The 19,860-nt window shown below is 37.4% G+C and overlaps 1 protein-coding gene across 4 annotated transcripts; it reads left to right on the top strand.

The window, feature by feature from the left end:
* Window positions 1–1,297: 1,297 nt before the first annotated feature.
* On the top strand, window positions 1,298–13,271 carry LOC103929277. Of its 4 annotated transcripts, none has more exons than XM_048572410.1 (11): window positions 1,298–1,730; window positions 2,396–2,529; window positions 2,624–2,806; window positions 2,919–3,018; window positions 3,108–3,138; window positions 5,434–5,476; window positions 6,330–6,482; window positions 7,620–9,792; window positions 9,964–11,365; window positions 12,312–12,395; window positions 12,759–13,271. In XM_048572410.1, the coding sequence occupies exons 2-11, from the start codon at window positions 2,471–2,473 to the stop codon at window positions 12,821–12,823; spliced, it is 4,293 nt and encodes a 1,430-aa protein (XP_048428367.1). In that variant the 5' UTR covers window positions 1,298–1,730; window positions 2,396–2,470; the 3' UTR covers window positions 12,824–13,271. The 4 variants fall into 4 exon arrangements, with proteins under 4 accessions (XP_048428367.1, XP_009336718.2, XP_048428369.1 ...); XM_009338443.3 differs by having other exon boundaries at window positions 2,352–2,529; XM_048572412.1 differs by lacking the exons at window positions 1,298–1,730; window positions 2,396–2,529; window positions 2,624–2,806; window positions 2,919–3,018; window positions 3,108–3,138 and adding an exon at window positions 4,748–4,920.
* Window positions 13,272–19,860: the final 6,589 nt, after the last annotated feature.

Genomic DNA, 19,860 nt, shown 5'->3' with positions numbered 1-19,860 from the left:
GTGAAACCCAAATATTCGAACATACATGGTGTTAGATAATTAGGAACATGCCAGTACAGTCGTAACTGCACTGCACACCATAAAGTTTCAATTAGAAACTATGCAATACCTTAACCATAACCATAATTAATTAAAATTGGTCTAACCAAAACTGGAATATCAATTACATTCATAACATTAAAGTCATCATCAATATAATACTTGTATGATCCGAAGTTTCCAATTTAGGCTCTGATACCACATGAAAGAACAAAATCTGACCTGAAGGAAATTTAAAAAATGAAGTCGTGACCGATTTCAATAGGAAGCTTATCCTCTCTATCAAATACAGAATGCTTAACCAAACAGTAGGTCTTTGGTCCAATAATGAGTGTTTTTTATCTGTGAGACTAGGGTTCGCTATTTCTACATATATATTGACAAACAATCCCCTTGATTCTCTTATTAAAACGGTTGTAGGAACCTAACATTGTCTCCTAGTTTGAAAATAAGTGAGTAATTATAGGATCAATTCTCAGTTTCAATCGTACATAAACTAGGACATCCAAATCTCTTCCAGTAATATTTTTCTAAACCAATTTGCACTCAAACATTTGGCCAAAATAGAGCTCATCCTTTAATAGGTGGTACTATTTACACACTAAATTTTACCTTTCACACACTCCTCTCGATTTCTGTCCGTTTGATCGAATAAATTAAAAATGATCAAATGACGAAAATTAACATGAAATGTGTGAAAGGGAAATACGGATATGGGGGTAACACCATCTAATATAAACTTCAACCTATTAGATGTTTTAAGCAGGGAAAATATCATCAAATGTGTAATATGTAGTTAACTAGTCTAAGAAACCCATTTCTTTCACGGAAAACAATAGTAGATAGTATAAATCGTTTTAAACGAATGTAGAATGAGTCGCACAACTAATTCTCATTTCTTGTTAAAAAAAAAAGATCTCTCTTGCTAAGTAAGCTATCTGTTGGTATAAAATTTATCTAATGTGCTCAAAATTTCAAAATAATGGGTAAGTTATGATTTTTTTCTATCACTCTTGATTAATAGATCGGATTAAGGTTTAAATCGAGTTTGCAACAAATGAAGTCGCATTAAATATACTGATTAAATTTGGGAAAAAAATATATAGAAGAATGGCAAACATGGTAATTTGGAGTCAAACCACTGTCAAGTCCATTTCGGTAAATTTACGTCAGCACCACCAACGAGTCTCTGTCTTCCAATTCTAGTTAAGATTTTTTTATTTTTTTTGACAAATTAAACCAAAATTTTGTCTGAAACTCCAAACACAGATACACACTCTCTGTCTTGCTCTCTCTCTCTCTCTCTCTCTCTCTCTCTCTCTTCTCTCTTGCTCTCTCTCTCACCTCTCTCTTTCTCTCTCAACTGTGTATTTTTAAACAGGGAGATTGTAGAGAGAGAAAGCAAACACAAAGCAAAGCACTTGGAGAAAAAAGGGAAAGGGGGGCAAAGATAAGGCACATTTGAGATGAATGAGTAAAAGCAAAAACCATATTGTCATTGCTGCTTATTAGGCTTTTTTCTCAAAAGCCCAAATATTAACTTGAAATAAGAACCCAATTGGAAAATTTGAAAAACGAAAATTTTAAAATTGGAGAGAAAAAGGGGAAGTGAAATGCCGGCACCGGAGTGAGCGAATCAGAGGATCCGATTGCGGCAATCGGAGATCTCCCGGGAGATTGAGCTAGTTCAAGTAAGTTCTTGTACGGGCGATCGGTTTCGCATTTGGGTTTACATTTTGGATGCGATTGGTGTGGATTTTGCATTTACTGCATGCAATTTTAAGCTGCATTTAAATGTGGGTGAGTCGGTTTATCTGTATGGTCGCGTCGGTTACGGTTTCGCATTTGAATTTGTTTTTTGGGGGTGAATTGGGCATTTTTGTATCTGGGGTTTGGTTGGTTTTGCATTTGAATTTGGAATTTGGAGAAATCGGATCTGGGAAATGTTTGAATTCTGTATTTGAAGCATTGGGGTTTCCGTATTTGGTGCAAATAGGTAGACTTTAGGTGCATTTTGCTTTTGGCTAGAGTTTCTGGATTGAGATCTGGTAGTGTATTTGTGGTAGTATTTTGGTCTAGAAGTAGTAAGTTTTAGCTACTGGGGTTGTGCTTTTTTCTTTGGGCATTTCCATGTATGGAATACCCCTTGTTGATTTCGATTGCGGATTAGTGATGTGGGATTCTTATATTTGATTCTATTAATGGAAGTTTCATTGTCAAGTCCTTAATAACTTCAACTTGCACAATCATGCTGACTTGCAAGAACTGATATAGCTAGTTTCTAAAACTTTTGTGTTTTTCTTTTGGTTCAGATTATGCATTGTGAATGAATTAATCAAAACTGTGAGAATCTCAGGCATTTGGGGGCTTGAAAACTACATCTGTTATATGAAGGGTCATTTGAGATAAAGGAACTAGTGTGACGGGGAAAATGAAATCCGATACTCCTATTGATTATGCAGTATTCCAATTGTCACCAAAGCACTCACGGTGAGTGTCACGCTTCTATGTACTCTTTGCGTTTTCATGTTCTTTTAATATTTCCACTTAGATTATTGATCAGATATATATTTTGTTTTGGCAGATGTGAATTGTTTGTTTATAGTGATGGGAACACTGAGAAGCTAGCGTCTGGTTCAGTCAAGCCATTTGTTACTCATTTAAAAGTTGCAAAAGAGCAGGTTGCACTTGCAATTCCGTCGATCAAACTTGAGGTTGACAAACATAAACATACTGAGACATGGTTCACAAAAGGAACGCTTGAAAGGTTATTTCGGGTTGCCAATGGGATATTTTTTTTCAGTTATCTAAACCATGCTGGCCTTTTATGTTGTAATAATTTAGGCTTCTTTAACTTGATTAGCCAATATTGTTAACAGGTTTGTGCGGTTTGTTAGCACACCTGAGGTGCTGGAACTGGTCAATACATTTGATGCTGAGATGTCCCAGTTGGAGGTGGCACGGAGAATATATTCTCAGGTATGGTCATTTATCTGTTAAGTAACTTTAATGCTAATGAAACCGCATTTTTCTGTTTTAATCGAACTTGCGGAACTTTTTCAAATCAGGGGATGGGCGGTCATCATGCTGGCGCATTAGGTATGTTCATCACTACCAACTTCACTTTCAATTGTTGATTGTATTTCAACTTGACTTGGTTTAAATGCAACAAAACGTGATTTCTGGCATCTTGTATAATTTGTAATTGATTGTATTTGCTTCAGTACTGGAGGACTTTGACCTTATTGAACTTTCTTTGTTATAACTGTTTGTGTGTGTGTGTGTGTGCGTGTGTGTGCGCGTGTGTATATATATCTATGTGAGTGGTTGAAACATGAGAGAATTTAGGATTGATGGTGCAGAGGTGGCTCACCATTTGTTTGTCTTAGTTTCTTCATCTAGGAAAGTTCATTAAGTTTCTTGCACAAATATAGATGGTCAGGGATTGTGTTGTTTACTTGAAAAATGCTATGTAATTTCATACTTTATTGGGAGTTCATGCCTTATATTTAAAGCAATAAATATATGAAAATTTTGCTACTATGTCGAAGATATATTAGTGATTTCCATCTCGTTTGGGGTTATTTTCAATGGCAATACTGATTTTGGTCAGATATATTTTTTGCTATAACTAGGTCAGATTGAAGAAGTACTATAGATTAGTTAGGTCAGATTGAAGAAGTACTATAGATTAGTAAATGTGTAAGGGGAGAGCGACAAGCACTTAAATATCACACCCTTCATAATTTTCAAGATCAGGCTCCATATCCTTATAGACTTTCTTCCACCATCTCTACAAGTCAGATAGGAAAAGGAATTGAAACGCACACATACACATAAAAGAAAATACTAATGATTTTTTTTTTCCACCGTATAATCGCACCATGGAATATTCTGGTCCTCATTCAAGGGAATGCAGTTGACACTGCTTCATGCTTCAATGCAACTTTACTGAACAGAAAACAACCAAAAAAACCCTTTATGTTGGTTCTCACCTTTTTAGGCTTTGACGTCTCTGTGCTGTCTGCCTCGTCCCTTTGTAGCTTGAATGTAGTTGCAGTAACTTGGTTTTTTTATTTTATTTTTTATTAGTGGATTAATCGATATTTTTAGTAATATTATTCTCGCCAGAACTCTTTGGTTTGGTGTTATTATACAGCATACTTGGTTGCTAGGAAATTAGTGTCCTTAGGTTTTTATGCTGTTACAATATTCTTTTTTTAGGGTGGGATATGGACTTAGTGCTAATCCCAAACCTTAGGGCTGTCATGCATGATGAAATCTTCAACTTACATTGGAAAAGTGAAAAACCAAACCAAATATGGTGGCCCTTGAATTTGTGATTAACAAACTAGGTACTAGGTCCAAAGTCAACAGAACCAAGACAAGCAAATCATCCATGCCATTCTGGGTTTGTTATTGATTTGTTTCCTAGTCAGGATTACTAGTTTATTATAAATAGGGCTTTTGGGAACTTTTTAAATCAGATTCTTCTGGATGAGTTAAACAATAAAACTCATATAGTTATCTCTTCCTTGTATTTGTTATGAATTCAGAGGACCCCATGGTGGATTCCAGAGTTTTCTCGCTTTTGGGCTTGAAGAATGCCACCGCCCTATCCTTTTCTTGCATTCATTCTGTGCCACTCATGGTCTGGCCCAAGTTCCAAACTCAAATAGGCGAGTGTTATGAGTAAAAGGGATTTGATGTCCCTTTCTCTTCAGGAAGTTTCAGTGTCCCGTTCATGCAAGTTAGCATCTGATCCTTGAAAACTGGGGTGTGCATTATGCAGTGAGGAAGTATTATATTTGTTGTGTTGAAGACATTTTCCAACTTGAAGTTGGGAAGTGCAGAGGCAGATCTGCTGATTGCAATGGTTAGGTATTTACTCTTATTGTAAATGCTTAGGTGTTTGTTCTCATTGAAAACGGTTGGGTGTCTGCTACTGCACCAGGAATTCTAGGATTTGAGTGGTGTTAACTTGGCCCAGCAGGATCTTTCCTAGCTAGCCTGGCATGGCAAGAAGTGAGATGAGATTATGCCTGGTTTATGGAAAGCATGGATACCGTGGGTGAACAGTTAAATGAAAAGTGCATGTAATGTACCTCTACCATGTGACTTGGGTGACTAAGCAATTAGGCACATCATAATATAATCTTCTGAAACAGTTTAAAGAACTCAGTCTATTATCATAATTGTTCTTGTATACTTTTCATAATGGTCATGTACATCTAATCTGACTTGGCATCTTAAATTCATCAACTTGGAATGTCATTATCTTTTTTCCTGTGCCATTGTACATCTGAAACCTTTATTTTTATTAGTGTTATTTCATTCACATCTGGATATTGATCAAAGCATGAATTTTATCACAATGCTGAATTACTTGCTCAGGTGGGGATGGAACAGGTACCACAGCAGCAGCAGATGCAACAAAGTAATGCTCTGTTAAATTTTAAATTCGTTAATAATTTACTTAATGTTGCCTTAGATTGCAGTAAATTTTTTATTCATTAAATTTGGTCAGAGTTTAAGTTATGGAAGAATTATAATGAAATTGCAGCACTAGGAGAAAATTTAGGAAGTTCTTTTAAATAACTGAACGCTCTTTAAGCGAAAATGTTTTTGCAACCTATCCTTAATAAAAATGCAAGTTAATCCTGGAAAAACACTTGAAGTGCTTCCTGCAAGAAGCACATAACTGGTGCTTCTTGAAGAAAGCACTTCAAGTGCTTTTGAAACCCAAAAATATTTTCTCTAAAAGCGCTTGCAGTCATGAAAAAGCAGTTCTTAAACAAGCCCTTAAACTCATTAGGTTGTCCTCATTTTGAACTTTTCTTTGTGTTGGAACTTTGAAGTCAGCAGTGGGAAGGATTTTTTTGTTTTAGTTTTTTAAAGTGTTGATCTGTTGGTGGTGATAATAATTGGGTCATTACCATGAGATGTGGTTGTGGAACTTCTTTTATATGAAGTTATTATGGTTTGAGATATTTAGGAATGTTTATTCGATGTGAAATATTGAATTGTTGTTTGACAAAAATTAAAATGGAAAAGAAATATATTCACAATATCTGTATCAAAGTCCAAATTACTAGGTGAAGTTAGCAGTTAAAGATAAAGATAGGAGTTGACTGCGCATGTTAATTTGAACAGTTCGCCATAGCTCTGCTATCATCATTACTGATGGCAGTAAATAATCTAAGATGCATATTCTATTTTAGAGCATCCCACCCCCTTCTCCCTCCCAAAACTGATGTCTCATTTTTATTCTCTCAATACAATTCGTACAGGAAGGAGCTTTTGAGGGCTATGGATGTACGACTTGTTGCAGTTAGGCAGGATTTAACCACAGCTTGTGCTCGTGCATCTGCGGCTGGTTTCAACCCTGATACAGTCTCTGAACTACAACACTTTGCCGATCAGTTTGGTGCCCATCACTTAAAGTAAGATTCTTGAAATCCTCTCTGTTCGCTGCTTCATCAAGTTTAATTTATATTATCTCAAACTCACCTTCTCCAAAAGAGAAAAAGGTCTTATTTAATAGCCCAGTGCCCCTGCCGTATCTCTTTCTCCATGTGCGTGTGCATGCTCTCACTAGCATATGCTTGTACCTCCATGCCTGCATCTTGGTGCTAGTGATGAGTTTATCTGGTTTTTAGTTGTGACAAACACAAATCCAATATAAATCTGGAGGAAACTGTCTTGAAACTTAACTTGGGTCAATTCTCTCAAGAATCAACTGCATAAGGAATGCAAAATGAGATATAACGGTTGACCAGGTTATTCCTTCATGGTATATAATCATTTTTCCTATTTGCCAATGTGTGGTCTTTTTAGGCTCTACTTTTTCCATTAGTACTATAGGACTAACTCTTGTCGATGTTGATAGGCTATTCCAGGTTCTGCAATCATAACCTGATGCATTATTCTGAAAGCGATATGCTATCACAGCCCTTCGGGTATCTGATAAACTTGAAAATAGCAACTCTTAAATGGAAAAATAGTTTAACAGGGTGGCCTGATTAAAGCATGCCATTGGACCTTTTTAAATGATTAAAGATGGGTAGCTTTTCGTAGAAAATGTGACTCCTTGTTACTTGTCTGCATATAATAGTTGGTTCTTTTGTTCCAAATCCTTCATATCTTTTATTAGCTGACAAGGATGTTCTTAGAACAAATTGTTTTTTTTCCTATGTTATTTTATACTCATTTTTTAGTTCTTTAGTACCAACTTGATTTGAATTTAGTAATCTTTCTATAAGACTTTGTTTCTTCTGTGTTTGGTGATCATGTGAAGTACATTGAGTGGGTCCATTATATATGAAGTATATTAAGTGGGCCACGTTGGGCCCACTGTAAAATGCTTAAGGGAAAAAACGAAGGTTGGTAGAACTTAGAAAAATAGTAAAGCAGTCCGTCACAATATGGCAGTTGCAATGGTCTTTTCTGTTTTTCTCAAATCTCAACTGCCATGTACTTCTTACCTAATAAAAATATTATGAATTCTGTAATTTTATATCTGTATATATGAATACATTATTCTTATATAACTACTTATTTATTTTATGAAAACTGTGCAGCAAAGCTTGCCGCAAATTCATCTCACTATGCCAAAGAAGATCCGACGTGATCTCCCAATGGAAGCCAAGTGCGGACGACAGAGCTGTTAGATCCTCATGTGAGTCTGACATGTCCATTGATGACCTCACTGAAAACTCGTCTGGGCCCCACAACCAACCCCAAAATAGGCAGGAGCAACAAGAAGACCCATTAAAGCCCTCCACGTGTCAACAACCTGAGTCCCTCAACGCCAACTTCCCTACACAACAACGTAACAGTGTAACTGAGAGAGACAAAGAGGAAGGCAAGGCCAAGGTGGAGAAGAAGGTTGAATCCCAGACTGAGTCGACGACTCCTTTGGGCGTGAGTCAACCCGGGAGGCGGCTCAGCGTCCAGGACCGTATCAGCCTCTTTGAGAATAAACAGAAGGAGAGTTCTGGCGGTGGCAGTGGTGGAAAGCCGGTTGTTGCCAAACCTGGGGAGCTCAGAAGGCTCTCCTCTGACGTGTTGTCTGCCAAACCTGGGGAGCTCAAAAGGCTCTCCTCTGACGTGTCGTCTGCACCTGCTGTTGCAGAGAAGGCCGTGCTACGAAGATGGAGTGGTGCCAGTGACATGAGCATTGATTTGAGCGGGGAGAAGAAAGAAACGGAGAGCCCCTTGTGCACACCATCGTCTTCCTCTGCTTCTCATTTATTTTCTCAGACAAAGGTGGCAGCGAATACAATATCTGGTGTGACTGTGGATAAGGACCAGAAGGGGTCAACTGACTCGACAGATTTTTGTAAGGTTGAGGGAAGGAGTGCTTCTAGTAGAGTTGGTGATGTTGAGCTGAAAGATGAAGCTGAGGGGCAGACTCGGGTTGGGGTTTTTGTAGGAAAGGAGGAGGTGGGTTCAAAGGTGAAGAAGGAGCAGGTGGGTTCTCATACTCAATCCAGGACTTCTAGTGGAAGAACTGAGCAGGTTGGGTTAGGTGATCAAGGGATTTATTCGGGTAGCGAAGAAAGAAGCAGTGGTTTTAAGGATCAATCAGGTTCTGAGACACAGTCCAAGATTTTTTCAGGTCGGACAGAGGTTGTTCGAGGGAAGAACCTGGTTGGGGGTGCAATATCTGGTGGTGGGTTTGGAAGTAGGGTAGAGGATTCAAGGCCGAGAGATCAGCCAATGACTCAGTTACTTCCTAGGGGTTACCAGGGTCATTCCCGATCTTTCTCAGGGCAGTTTGAGGGTGGTGTTGGACGAAAACTTGAAGAAGATTCTTCAGCACAGCTCCAAGGGTTTGAGAGTGATCAACTCCCTCCCCAGCCTATGTTTAGATCTTTTTCTGGAGAAATTGGGGAGGAGGGTAAAGTTGACTGCACATCATCTGATAAGAAACACATTAGAATGGAAGATTCTGGAGCTCAGAAAATGAGATTCCAGAAACCGGTTTCTGCCAGTCGCGAACAAATTAAGAAGCCACAGGGAAGGAGAGATGAAAGCAATAGTGGTCAAGAAAGCAAGTTGGATTTAACAGGTGACAAAGTTTCAAGGAATGAAGAGAGCTTTGCTACGATACCGACAACACCAGTCGAGCAAGTTCAGAGAGTTAGACAGACCAAGGGAAATCAAGAGCTCAATGATGAGCTCAAAATGAAGGCAAATGAGCTTGAAAAGCTTTTTGCAGAGCACAAGCTTCGGCTTCCTGGGGATCAGTCTAGTTCTGCTCGAAGAAGCAAGCCCGTGGATGCAAAGAAGGAACAGGCAGTAAGTTCACAAAACAGAAAACAAGCAGTGGAGGAGATTGCTTCTGCACAATTTCCTGCGGCTAACACAGTGTTGGAACCAATGGGTAGTTCTAGTGAGATGGAAAATTTCAATACTACTCCACCAATGAAGATAGCTGCTATCCAAGATTACGGTGATAATCTGAGGCAAAATTTTTCAGAGCCTGGTTTCTCTCTTGATTCTAAAGGAAAATTCTATGAGAGGTACATGCAAAAAAGAGATGCTAAACTGAGAGAAGAATGGGGTTCTAAAAGAGAAGAGAAGGAAGCCAAGTTGAAGGCCATGGAAGATAGCCTTGAGAAAAGTAAGGCAGAATTAAAAGCCAAGTTTTCAGGGGCAGCAGACAGACAGGATTCAGCATCTAGTGCTCGTAGGCGCGCAGACAAGCTGAGATCATTCAATTTTGGATCTAGTATGAAGAGGGAGCAGGTACTGATTCAATTTAAGTTACCATGAATTTAGGTGTAAAATTGATGACTGGAAAGTTTGATTTTTCCCATTTTCCTTTTTTTTTTTTTTTCCTGACCAAATCTTTGAAGATATTTGTGTTGCTGGTTGGTATTTGTATCTTAGGATAATAGTTTTCTGTTTTGACAACAGCCAATAGATTCCATTCGTTCGGAGAAGGATGAGGATCTCTCTGAATTTCCAGGCCAAAATTTGTACGGAGAAGATAGGTTCTCTAACGAGGCATCTTTAGGAGACGGTGCTTCTAGAAGCATTCAAAATAAAAAGCTTTTTCCCAATAGAAACTTGCCTTCGTCTACCCCCTGGACACCAACTGCACCAGCTCCACGGTCATCAGGCAAAGTTTCCAACCTTAGTTCAGGTCGGCGAAGACCAGAGTTAGAAAATCCTCTAGCACAGTCAGTTCCCAACTTTTCTGATCTCAGGAAAGAAAACACAAAGCCCTCTTCTGGAGTTAGCAAACCAGCTGTTAGCAAAATACCTGCTCGTTCACAGGTCAAAAGCTTTTCCCACAGCAAGAGCACTAGTGAAGAGATAATGGCCAAGGAAGAGAAGCCACAACGTTCTCAGTCCTTGAGGAAAAGCTCTGCAAATCCTGTAGAACTGAACAACTTATCTTCTCTACACTCTGATGGGGTTGTCTTGGTACCATTTGATGAAGAGCAAACCGAGCAGGACTCCTATGATAAATTTGCTAAATATGTGGAGTCGAAGTCGTTTTTTAGGAAGAGTAATGGCATAGGCACTGGTTCTGGAGTTAGTTTTTCCAAGCTGAAAGGATCCATTTCTTCTGAGACTTTAACAAATGAAGAAGAAGTTGAGGGAGAAGATTCAGTTGACACAGCCAAAGAAGAAGAAGAAGAGAAAGAGCTTGAAAATGGTGTTGATATGGATATGGCAGTTGAAGATGGTGATGATATGGATGTGGATAATGGGAAACGAAAACCGAGCCAGGATTCTGAAAGGTCTGATAATGTCGATTCCGTAAGATCTCTTTCTCAAGTGGACCCTGCTTCAACGGCTGAATTGCCTGCGGCTGCACCCTCAACATTTCATACTTTGGAGTCTCTACCAGACTCACCTGGGGAAAGCCCCATTTCATGGAACTTGCACATGCATCATTCCTTTTCCTACCCTCACGAGGCCTCAGATGTTGATGCCTCTGTGGACTCCCCAATTGGGAGCCCTGCTTCTTGGAATTCTCATGGTCTTACCCAAATAGATGTTGATGCAGCTCGGATGAGAAAGAAATGGGGAAGTGCTCAGAAACCTATCCTTGCTACCAATTCATCTCAAAATCAGTCACGTAAGGATGTGACAAAAGGATTTAAACGGTTATTAAAGTTTGGAAGAAAAAGTCGCGGGACAGATAATATGAGTGACTGGATCTCTGCTACGACTTCTGAAGGGGATGATGATACAGAAGACGGGCGAGATCCTGCAAACCGATTATCAGAAGATTTTAGGAAGTCAAGAATGGGATTCACGCAGGGTCCTGATGACAGCTTCAATGAAAGCGAGTTCAATGAACAGGGTAACTAACGGATATCCTAATTTCCAATTATTTTGACATATAGAACTTCTTGTATGCTGGAGTATATGATGTTGAGAATGAATCCCACATTGATGAGACGAGGGACCTTGCATGGGCTTATAAGTAAGTTGGGCTACTCCTCGTATTGCCAATTGGTTTTATGGTGGAACCTCAACTTTCTTTATGGTATCAGAGTAGGTTGTCCCATGTGTGAAGCCAAACGGCCACACACACTCCATGTCACCCCGTTTGTGTTGTTCACGTGTTAGGTTTGAAAATTGGGGGGGGGGGGGGGGCGTGTTGAGAACGAATCCCACATTGATGAGACGAGGGACTTTGCATGGGCTTATAAGTAAGTTGGGCTACTCCCTATATTTCCAATTGGTTTTATGGTAGAACCTTAACTTTCTTCATATGAGTCCCAACCATTTTCTTCTTAGGGTGAGAAAACCGAAGTGGCTGAAAGCTGCCATGGGTTACTAATGATCCTTGAACAGCTCTAGGAATCCTTAAGCAACCCAACATCTGCACTTTCCATTCCCAGCTAAACTTTCCACGTGGCCGTTTCTTGTTTTCTTATCCAGCTGGTATTTTGAGTGTTATTCCAGATCATCAAACACGCACACATATAATGTGTTCCATGTGTATCCGTAGTTATTGGAAGGACCTTCTTTGGATTGTACTTGTTATACAGAAAGGCCACTGAAATTTTCAATAACCATTGATCTGTCAGTTTAAAAATGTTTGGATCGAAAAGTTACTGTAGAATCATATGAAACAGCAAGTAGTTTGCAAATCGTAGGCCATCGATTTAAACAAATTTTCCTATTTGATTTGTTTTTAAAAAACCTGGTGAATTGTTTTCTTTTAAAATAAGTTTTCTTATTTCATTTCTCCTTTTAGAAAAGAATGAAGAGCTGATTTTTCAAATTTACATTCTATGCAGTACAAGCGTTACGGACCTCTATCCCGGCACCTCCAATGAACTTTAAACTGAGGGAGGATCATTTATCGGGAAGCTCGTTGAAAGGTGATGCTCTATGTACTTGTTTTGTCATTTATTTTACTTTTCTTGGTAGTAATGCAATGATTAGTTTACTCTGTTCGAGGTTCATCCTCGTATATCTCCAGTAGTACACTGTACTTTGTTGTCTCAACTGAGGAAACAAATCTCTCGTGTAGTAGCCCTGTTTTGGCAGATGAACGTGAAGCTGTTAAGAACTCAGAAATTGGTTGGCTTAATCATTGACAGCTTTAGTTCACCTAGTCGGAATGCGTTATCAGATTTTGTCATAGTCATTTAGGATTGCGTCAAGGAAAACGCTTATGTTTATTTACTGGCATTGGCATTGAATCTTTCTGATAACGGTATACTCACGGTTATGTGTTACAGCTCCGCGGTCATTCTTCTCACTCTCATCATTCCGAAGCAAGGGAAGCGACTCAAAGCTGAGGTAATTACCACTTGGAGAAAACCACATAGCAAGTGCTTGGATCATTTCAAGGTAGATTAAAGGGATGACCGCATTATATGATACGAACGATCGAGTAGGTGTGTCTCAGCCATCTATAATATAAACTCTACGGTGGGATTATGTATATGTTGGATTCACTTCACGAAGGCGTGGTCATTTAGTTAGCTATATACGTAGTTGTATTGGAAATATATGGTTGTATATTCTATTGAACGATGTCGATGGTTGGCGTAATGTAATCGTGTTTTCGGTAGTCGAGAGGCGTTCTTTTTCTTGTTCATGTGGTTAGCCTTTGTGTGATGCTGTATATCTCAACTTTTGTTAGAATCAACGTTACATTGTTGACAGTTTTAAAGAAGAGTGTTGTGAGTACGCGGAATAATAGCTTGTAAAGACCACCATTTTTGTGGTGTTGTCACTTCTCCTGTCAATTTTTGGCCTATGTAGGGACTATTGGCTACGTCAACAAATTTTAGTTATTTAAATTACTTTTTAGGAAAATGATAACGACCCATCATTTTCTTCTCCTATACGTTCTCATAGTTTTTAGCCATCATATTGAATATATCAAAAACAAGTAACAAAAGAGATTACACAAGAGTGTGTACTGTATAGGGTAGATACGGCATTCGTGTCGTATTTTTTGTGTTTGTGTCGTTTTCGTCTTATACCTGATATCTTAATAGGTTGTGTTGTGTAACATCCGTTAAATAAACAGGTAAAATGACCCGACCCGAAATTGACCTGATAATATTAACGGGTAATATAATCCGATCCGTTAACCGTTAAGGAAAAAATATTTTAAACCAATAAATAATCAAATGAAAAATATAATACTAAATAAGTATATACATATCATATTGTCACATTCAAAACATAAAAACACAATTTTCTTTTAAGTATATTTTCGCTTACCTAAATTGATCAAATGGTAAAATTGGAAGATATTGGAATAAAGAAGAGGTTTTTTCATCCAAAAAAGTTTTAATAATATAAATGAAATAAAATCCAACGGTATAGATTTACTATCATTTATCTTACGACTGTTATTTAAGTAAAGTCTTCAATAGTTTTTTAATTAATGTAGAAGTGTAAAAAATATAGAAAAAAAATATATAAACGCTTTTAATGACAAGTTTTACAACTTTCATGAAGAGCTTAACTTCGAAATTCGGACTATAATCATATAAATCATATATCAAAATTTAACTGTTGATTGTTGTTTACATTTACGCTTCATTGTTCTCATCAAATTTTGTTTTTTTTCTTCAGATTTTCTTTTTTGAAAACATGATCTATTAGAGAATGCAGGAAAATGAACGGTTTGGATCGTTGATATTATATTAAGAGTTTTACGGTTAGTGAAAATATTGCTTTATGTTTATAAAGTTTCTACAAACTATATGACATCAACTCATATCTCAGTCAACTGTAAATATCGAAACATGATATCAAAGATCTAAACAGTTCATCTTCTTACATCCGCCAGATGATCATGTTTTCAAAAAAGAAAATTAAAAAAATGAAATTTAGTAAGAAGAATAAAGCGTGAATGACAATTGACGGTTAAATATAAATTTAAGGTTTATGGATTATAATGCTGGATTTCGAAGCTGACCCCTTCATGAAAGTTGTAAAGCTTGTCACTATGAGTTATTTTTGTGTGTGTGTGTGTGTGTGTGTGTGTGTGTGTGTTTTTACATTTTTTACACTTCTACAATAATTATTATTAATTTGATTAATTTTTCCCTCAAATAAAAAACATTATTCATGAGGGTTTGGAGGATTTTAAAAATCTAAACGATAATGTAAGTGTAACCATTATCTACTCGTGGAGGAATAATGATGAATCACAAGTAATTATATATTCTTTTACATTTTTCATACTTGTATGTATGTCTTCTTAGTTCTTACCTATACACATACTATACTAGCTTATTTTAATTTTGGACAACATATTAAGTAAAATTTATCCTAGTAATGATAATAAGGAACCCTCATAGTAAAAATAAATAATGACTAAATTTTTCTTTTTTAACTTATATAGAATAATAATACAAAACTATATATTTAATATAGAATATATTGTGTATATTAATATGGCTATTGTATTTTATAATAAATTTTTTAGTAATTAAACTTTAAAATTATCAAAATAATTTTTTTCTTAACAGGTCGAAACAGGTTACCCACATGTTACCCGCGTGTATACCTGTTAAGAACTTGTTATTAACGGGTTCTTAATGGGTCACCCGATAATGACCCGATTAGTTATCGTGTTGACCTGAAACCTGTTATTTCATGTCGTTTCATGTTGTGTCATCGTGTCGTGTCAAAAACTTGCCGAGTCTAGTACATGCAAGAAAAAGAGAGTAGTTATCATTTATCTACTTTTTTAAAGTTTATTTTTCTTTCTAAACAAAATGTGAAGTGTCTAATTGCCACCTCGTGCCACGGTTTAGTGGTATTATTATTCACTTATAAGTGAGAGATTCTATGTTTAATTCTTGCTAAACATGAATTTAAATTACATTATTGCTAGTTTATTGTGAGGCTAATCCTATCCTCCTTCTCTAATGTAGATAATATTGTTTGTTAAAAAAAAAATGAAGTGTCTAATTTAAAGAAGAAATACATGATGACTTATTTATTTTGAAAGAAACTTTAGACTATTGAAGTGTGGAATAAACTCAATTTTAAAAGCTAGATACTTTTGACCGGTAATTATTAATATAAATTTATTATAAAAAAAAATTAAATAGTGAATGACACGTGCAGATAATAGTTAGACCAATTATTTAGAGTCCTGTCTCGGACCCCTTTGTGCCAACTAATCACGAAGAAGAAAATTCCATGTCAAATCATTGTGAAAATCATAGAAGTTCTAAGATTTCGAATTATGTAACAAAAGCTTCAATAGCTCTAAAGGTTAAAGAACATTTTGTTGAAATATTCCACATTTGTCAAAAGTAGAGAGAAAAAGAAAAGAGTTTAAATATCCTAATCTCACTTCATCTAATACAACGGTCTTTTGTGATAAAATTCACACGTATCGAACTTTGTAGGTGATAACTAATAAGTTATAAATAATATCGGTGTTATTGGAAATGAACATTTGACCGTCTTTCTTGTAATTTGACACATTTGCCCTATGTCTAAGACCCTGAATTAGTAAATTTGAGTCCATTACTTAATGTAAAAGATATTAAAGGATAATGTATTGGCCTAATGAATTTGGTGAGTCCAAAATGTTGGTCTGTTCATCTGTTTCTTGGTGAAAACTCCAAAAAGAGATTTTGATCAGGTAGTGGTGAGGTTTAGTCAGAAAAACGATAATTTCTAATGGAAATAAAAAAAGAAAATGCTTTGTAAATCATGAGCTAATGACAGTCGGAGAAACCTACACAGAATCTTGTATAAGTTGCTAATGCTAATTAGAGATTATCTTTGGGGCTGAATTTTCTAATATTATTCTTCTCATCAAGGAGGAAAATATATAATGTACAAGAGTGATTTACAAGGAAAGAAATAAACATCAAATAACCTAATTACAATTTGATTATAAGGACTCAAAAAAAGGTAACTAAACTAATTACAAAAAGTCAACTCTCCAATACTCCCCCTCAAGTTGGTGCATAAATGTCGTTCATGCCTAACTTGACAAGAGAGTTGTAGAACGCTTGACTTGCAATAACTTTAGTTAAGTTATCCGCTAATTGATCTTCTGACTTTACGAACGGAAATTGAATAATATTCCCATCCAACTTCTCCTTAATGATGTGTCTGTCAACTTCCACGTGTTTTGTGCAATCATGTTGAATTAGGTTGTGTGAGATATCAATAGCTGCTTTATTATCACAAAACAAATTTGAGGCTGAATTTGAAGGATACCCAAGTTCACCACGTAACCTCTGAAGCCATAATAGTTCACATACTCCTTTTGCCATACCTCTGTATTCCGCCTCTGCACTTGATAAAGCAACCACTTATGTTTAAGCAACCACTTATGTTTCTTACTCCGCCAAGTCACTAAGTTTCCTCCCACAAATGTAAAGTAACTAGATGTGGACCTGACGATCAGTAACGTTGCCTGCCCAATTTGCATCGGTGTAACCCTCTATTCGGCAATGATCATTCTTGGAAAACATGATACCTTTACCTAGGGAGGACTTCAGGTATCGTAGGATGCGTTCAACTGCACCCATATGTGCCTCACTCGGAGAATGCATAAATTAACTAACAACACTTACTATGTATGCAATATCAGGCCTGGTGTGAGATAAATAAATTAACCTTCCAACTAACCTTTGATAACTGATCTCTAATAGTGGGAACTTGATCAGGGTGCAAGGCAAGATGGTGATTTTGGACTATAGGGGTGTCAGCCGGTTTACAATCAAGCATTCCGGTTTCAGCTAACAAGTCAAGAACATATTTTCTTTGAGATAGAAATATACCCTCTTTAGATCGAGCTACTTCTACACCCAAGAAATATTTCAATCCACCAAGATCTTTCATATCAAACTCAGTTGCTAAGTAATCTTTCAGCCTTGAGATTTCCTCTTTATCATCACCTATCACAATCATATCATCCACATAAATAATAAGTGCCGTCAATTTACCCATTCGACGTTTCAAGAAAAGTGTATGATCAGAATTGCTCTGCCTGAACTCATACTTCTTCATAGTCGTCCAGAACCTACCAAACCATGCCTGAGGTGATTGTTTCAATTCATATAATGCCTTATTCAACTTACACATCAATCTGGGTTGTGAAATCGATGCATAACCAGGTGGAATATCCATATACACTTCTTCTTTAAGATTACCATGTAAGAAATCATTTTTCACATCAAATTGTTGTAATGACCAATCCAAGTTAGCCGCCAACGAAAGTAACACTCTTACTGTATTAATCTTTGCTATCGGAGCAAATGTTTCTGTATAATCAACATCATACATCTGAGTGTATCCTTTGGCCATCAATCGTGCTTTGTATCGTTTAATCGACCCATCATCTTTGTACTTGATGGTGTACACCCATCGACATCCCACTCTCTTCTTTCCTTGGGGTAGTAGAACTAAATCCCATGTTTGATTTTTCTGAAGTGCATCCATTTCTTCCTCCATTGCCTTGGTCCATCAATTATCAGATAGTGTCTCCTTCAATGAACTTGGTGTGTTATCATTGGATATTTGTTGTACAAAAGCTTTGCCTAGTTCTGATAATTTATGTGATGACATATCGTTGGCAATGGGATATTTAGAGCCTTTCGTTGTTTCCGGTGAATATTGATTGGGTGGCTTTCCTCAGTTGTGCCTGAAAGGTAACTAATAATTCGGAACATCGGATACATCAATAGGGATAATAGATCTTACCTCAGGAATATTCTCTGGAGTATGGTCATCTGGTGGTACTATATTTTGAGACGAGAGGGTAGTAGTATCAGTAGAAGTCTCAAGATCGGCAAGTGGCAGCACTATTGTCGTGGGTGAGCACAGCACTGCAGTGCCTGCTGCTAGTTTTATGGGCAGAGATGCTGCTTCTGCTTGGCTGGGCTGGCAGTGCAGCCATTGCGGACTCAGCTAATAGTGGCAATAGAAGATCAGTGGTAGCAGCAACCAAGGTCCAAACCTGCTCGTCATGCAGTGTCTCCCCCTAAAGTGGAGGGTTGGAAGAAGCTGAAGAGTAATACATCTCAGACTCGGAAAAAGTAACATCCATGGTAATATCCATCTGACATGAAGGAGGGTGGTAGCAACGGTATCCTTTCTGATGTAATCCATACCTCATGAAAACACACCGGAGAGCACATGGGTCAAGTTTTGTCTGTTGATTTTTATGTAGATGAACAAAGGCAACACATCCAAAAACTCGCGGTGGGAGCACCAAAACGGACGGTAGAGGCACGAATGTAGCAAGAACTTGCAAAGGTGTAAGAAAATTCAATACTTTGGATGACATACGGTTGATAAGGTAAGTGACAGTCTGAAGAGCAACATCCTAAGAAGAGCGGGGAACATCCGCCCCAATCAATAGCGATCGAGCTGTTTCTAATAGATGGCGATTTTTGCGCTCAGCCACCCCATTCTTTTAAGGAGTCTGAGGACAAGTAGTCTCGTGGAGGATTCCGTGATTAGTTAAATAATGTGTAAAATCATTATTAACATATTCACCACCATTATCAGAACGCAAAATCCAGATTTTAGTAGAAAATTATGTCTGAAGCATGGTGTGGAATGTCTTAAATGCCAGCAACACATCACTTTTATGCTTAAGAAGGTATAACCATGTCATCCGTGTGCAATCATATATGAACGTCACAAACCACCTAATACCAGATGAAGTAGTAATCGGAGATGGTCCCTAAACGTCAGAATGAACAAGACAAAAGGAATATCACTTTTATTAGAATTCAACGGATAAGAGACACGGTGACTCTTGGCAAGTACACAAGTGTCACATTTAAAGTCTGAAACTGAACAACCAACAAATAAATCCGGAAACATATGTTGTAAATAACTGAAAGATGGATGACCCAAACGATGATGCCATAACCATATCTGACACTGTTTGTGATCAATGGCTCTTTGGGCGAGATTGACCCGTCCTGTACTGACATCGTCCACAAAATAGAGATTCCCCATTTTAGTACCACGACCAATTATCTCCTTCATGAGAATATCCTGAATAAGACAAAACTTTGGATACAATAGTACACAAAAATTCAATTGCTCAGTAGCTTGGCCAGAAGACATTAATTTATGCTTTAGTGAAGGTATAAGTAGTGCATGCGGCAAAGAGAGGGTAGGCATGAGGCGTACAGTGCCAGCACCAGTTACCGGTGAGGTGACACCATTAGCATTAGTAATATTTCATCGAAATAGAACAGTATCACAAGATAAATCAGTCGAGACATAGGTCATATGATATGTGGCACCAGAGTCAATAATCCAATCGGACTGAGTATCGCAATTATTCATATTAAAAGCATAACCATAGTTACTAGACGACTTTGG

This window comes from the organism of the source record quoted next, unplaced genomic scaffold (assembly GCF_019419815.1).
Source record: "Pyrus x bretschneideri cultivar Hongxiangsu unplaced genomic scaffold, Pyrus_bretschneideri_v1 Contig61, whole genome shotgun sequence".
NCBI classification, from domain to species: Eukaryota; Viridiplantae; Streptophyta; class Magnoliopsida; order Rosales; family Rosaceae; genus Pyrus; species Pyrus x bretschneideri.
Note: the sequence above shows the minus strand (reverse complement) of the source record. Positions and strands in the feature narration are given on the sequence as shown.

Excerpts from the sequence above, each read along its gene's own strand:
- LOC103929277 (XM_048572410.1), top strand. The coding sequence starts at position 2,471 with ATGAAATCCGATACTCCTATTGATTATGCAGTATTCCAATTGTCACCA. Across the intron at positions 2,530-2,623 it reads TTGTCACCAAAGCACTCACG|ATGTGAATTGTTTGTTTATA; the intron begins GTGAGTGTCACG and ends TTGTTTTGGCAG. Across the intron at positions 3,139-5,433 it reads TCATCATGCTGGCGCATTAG|GTGGGGATGGAACAGGTACC; the intron begins GTATGTTCATCA and ends TTACTTGCTCAG.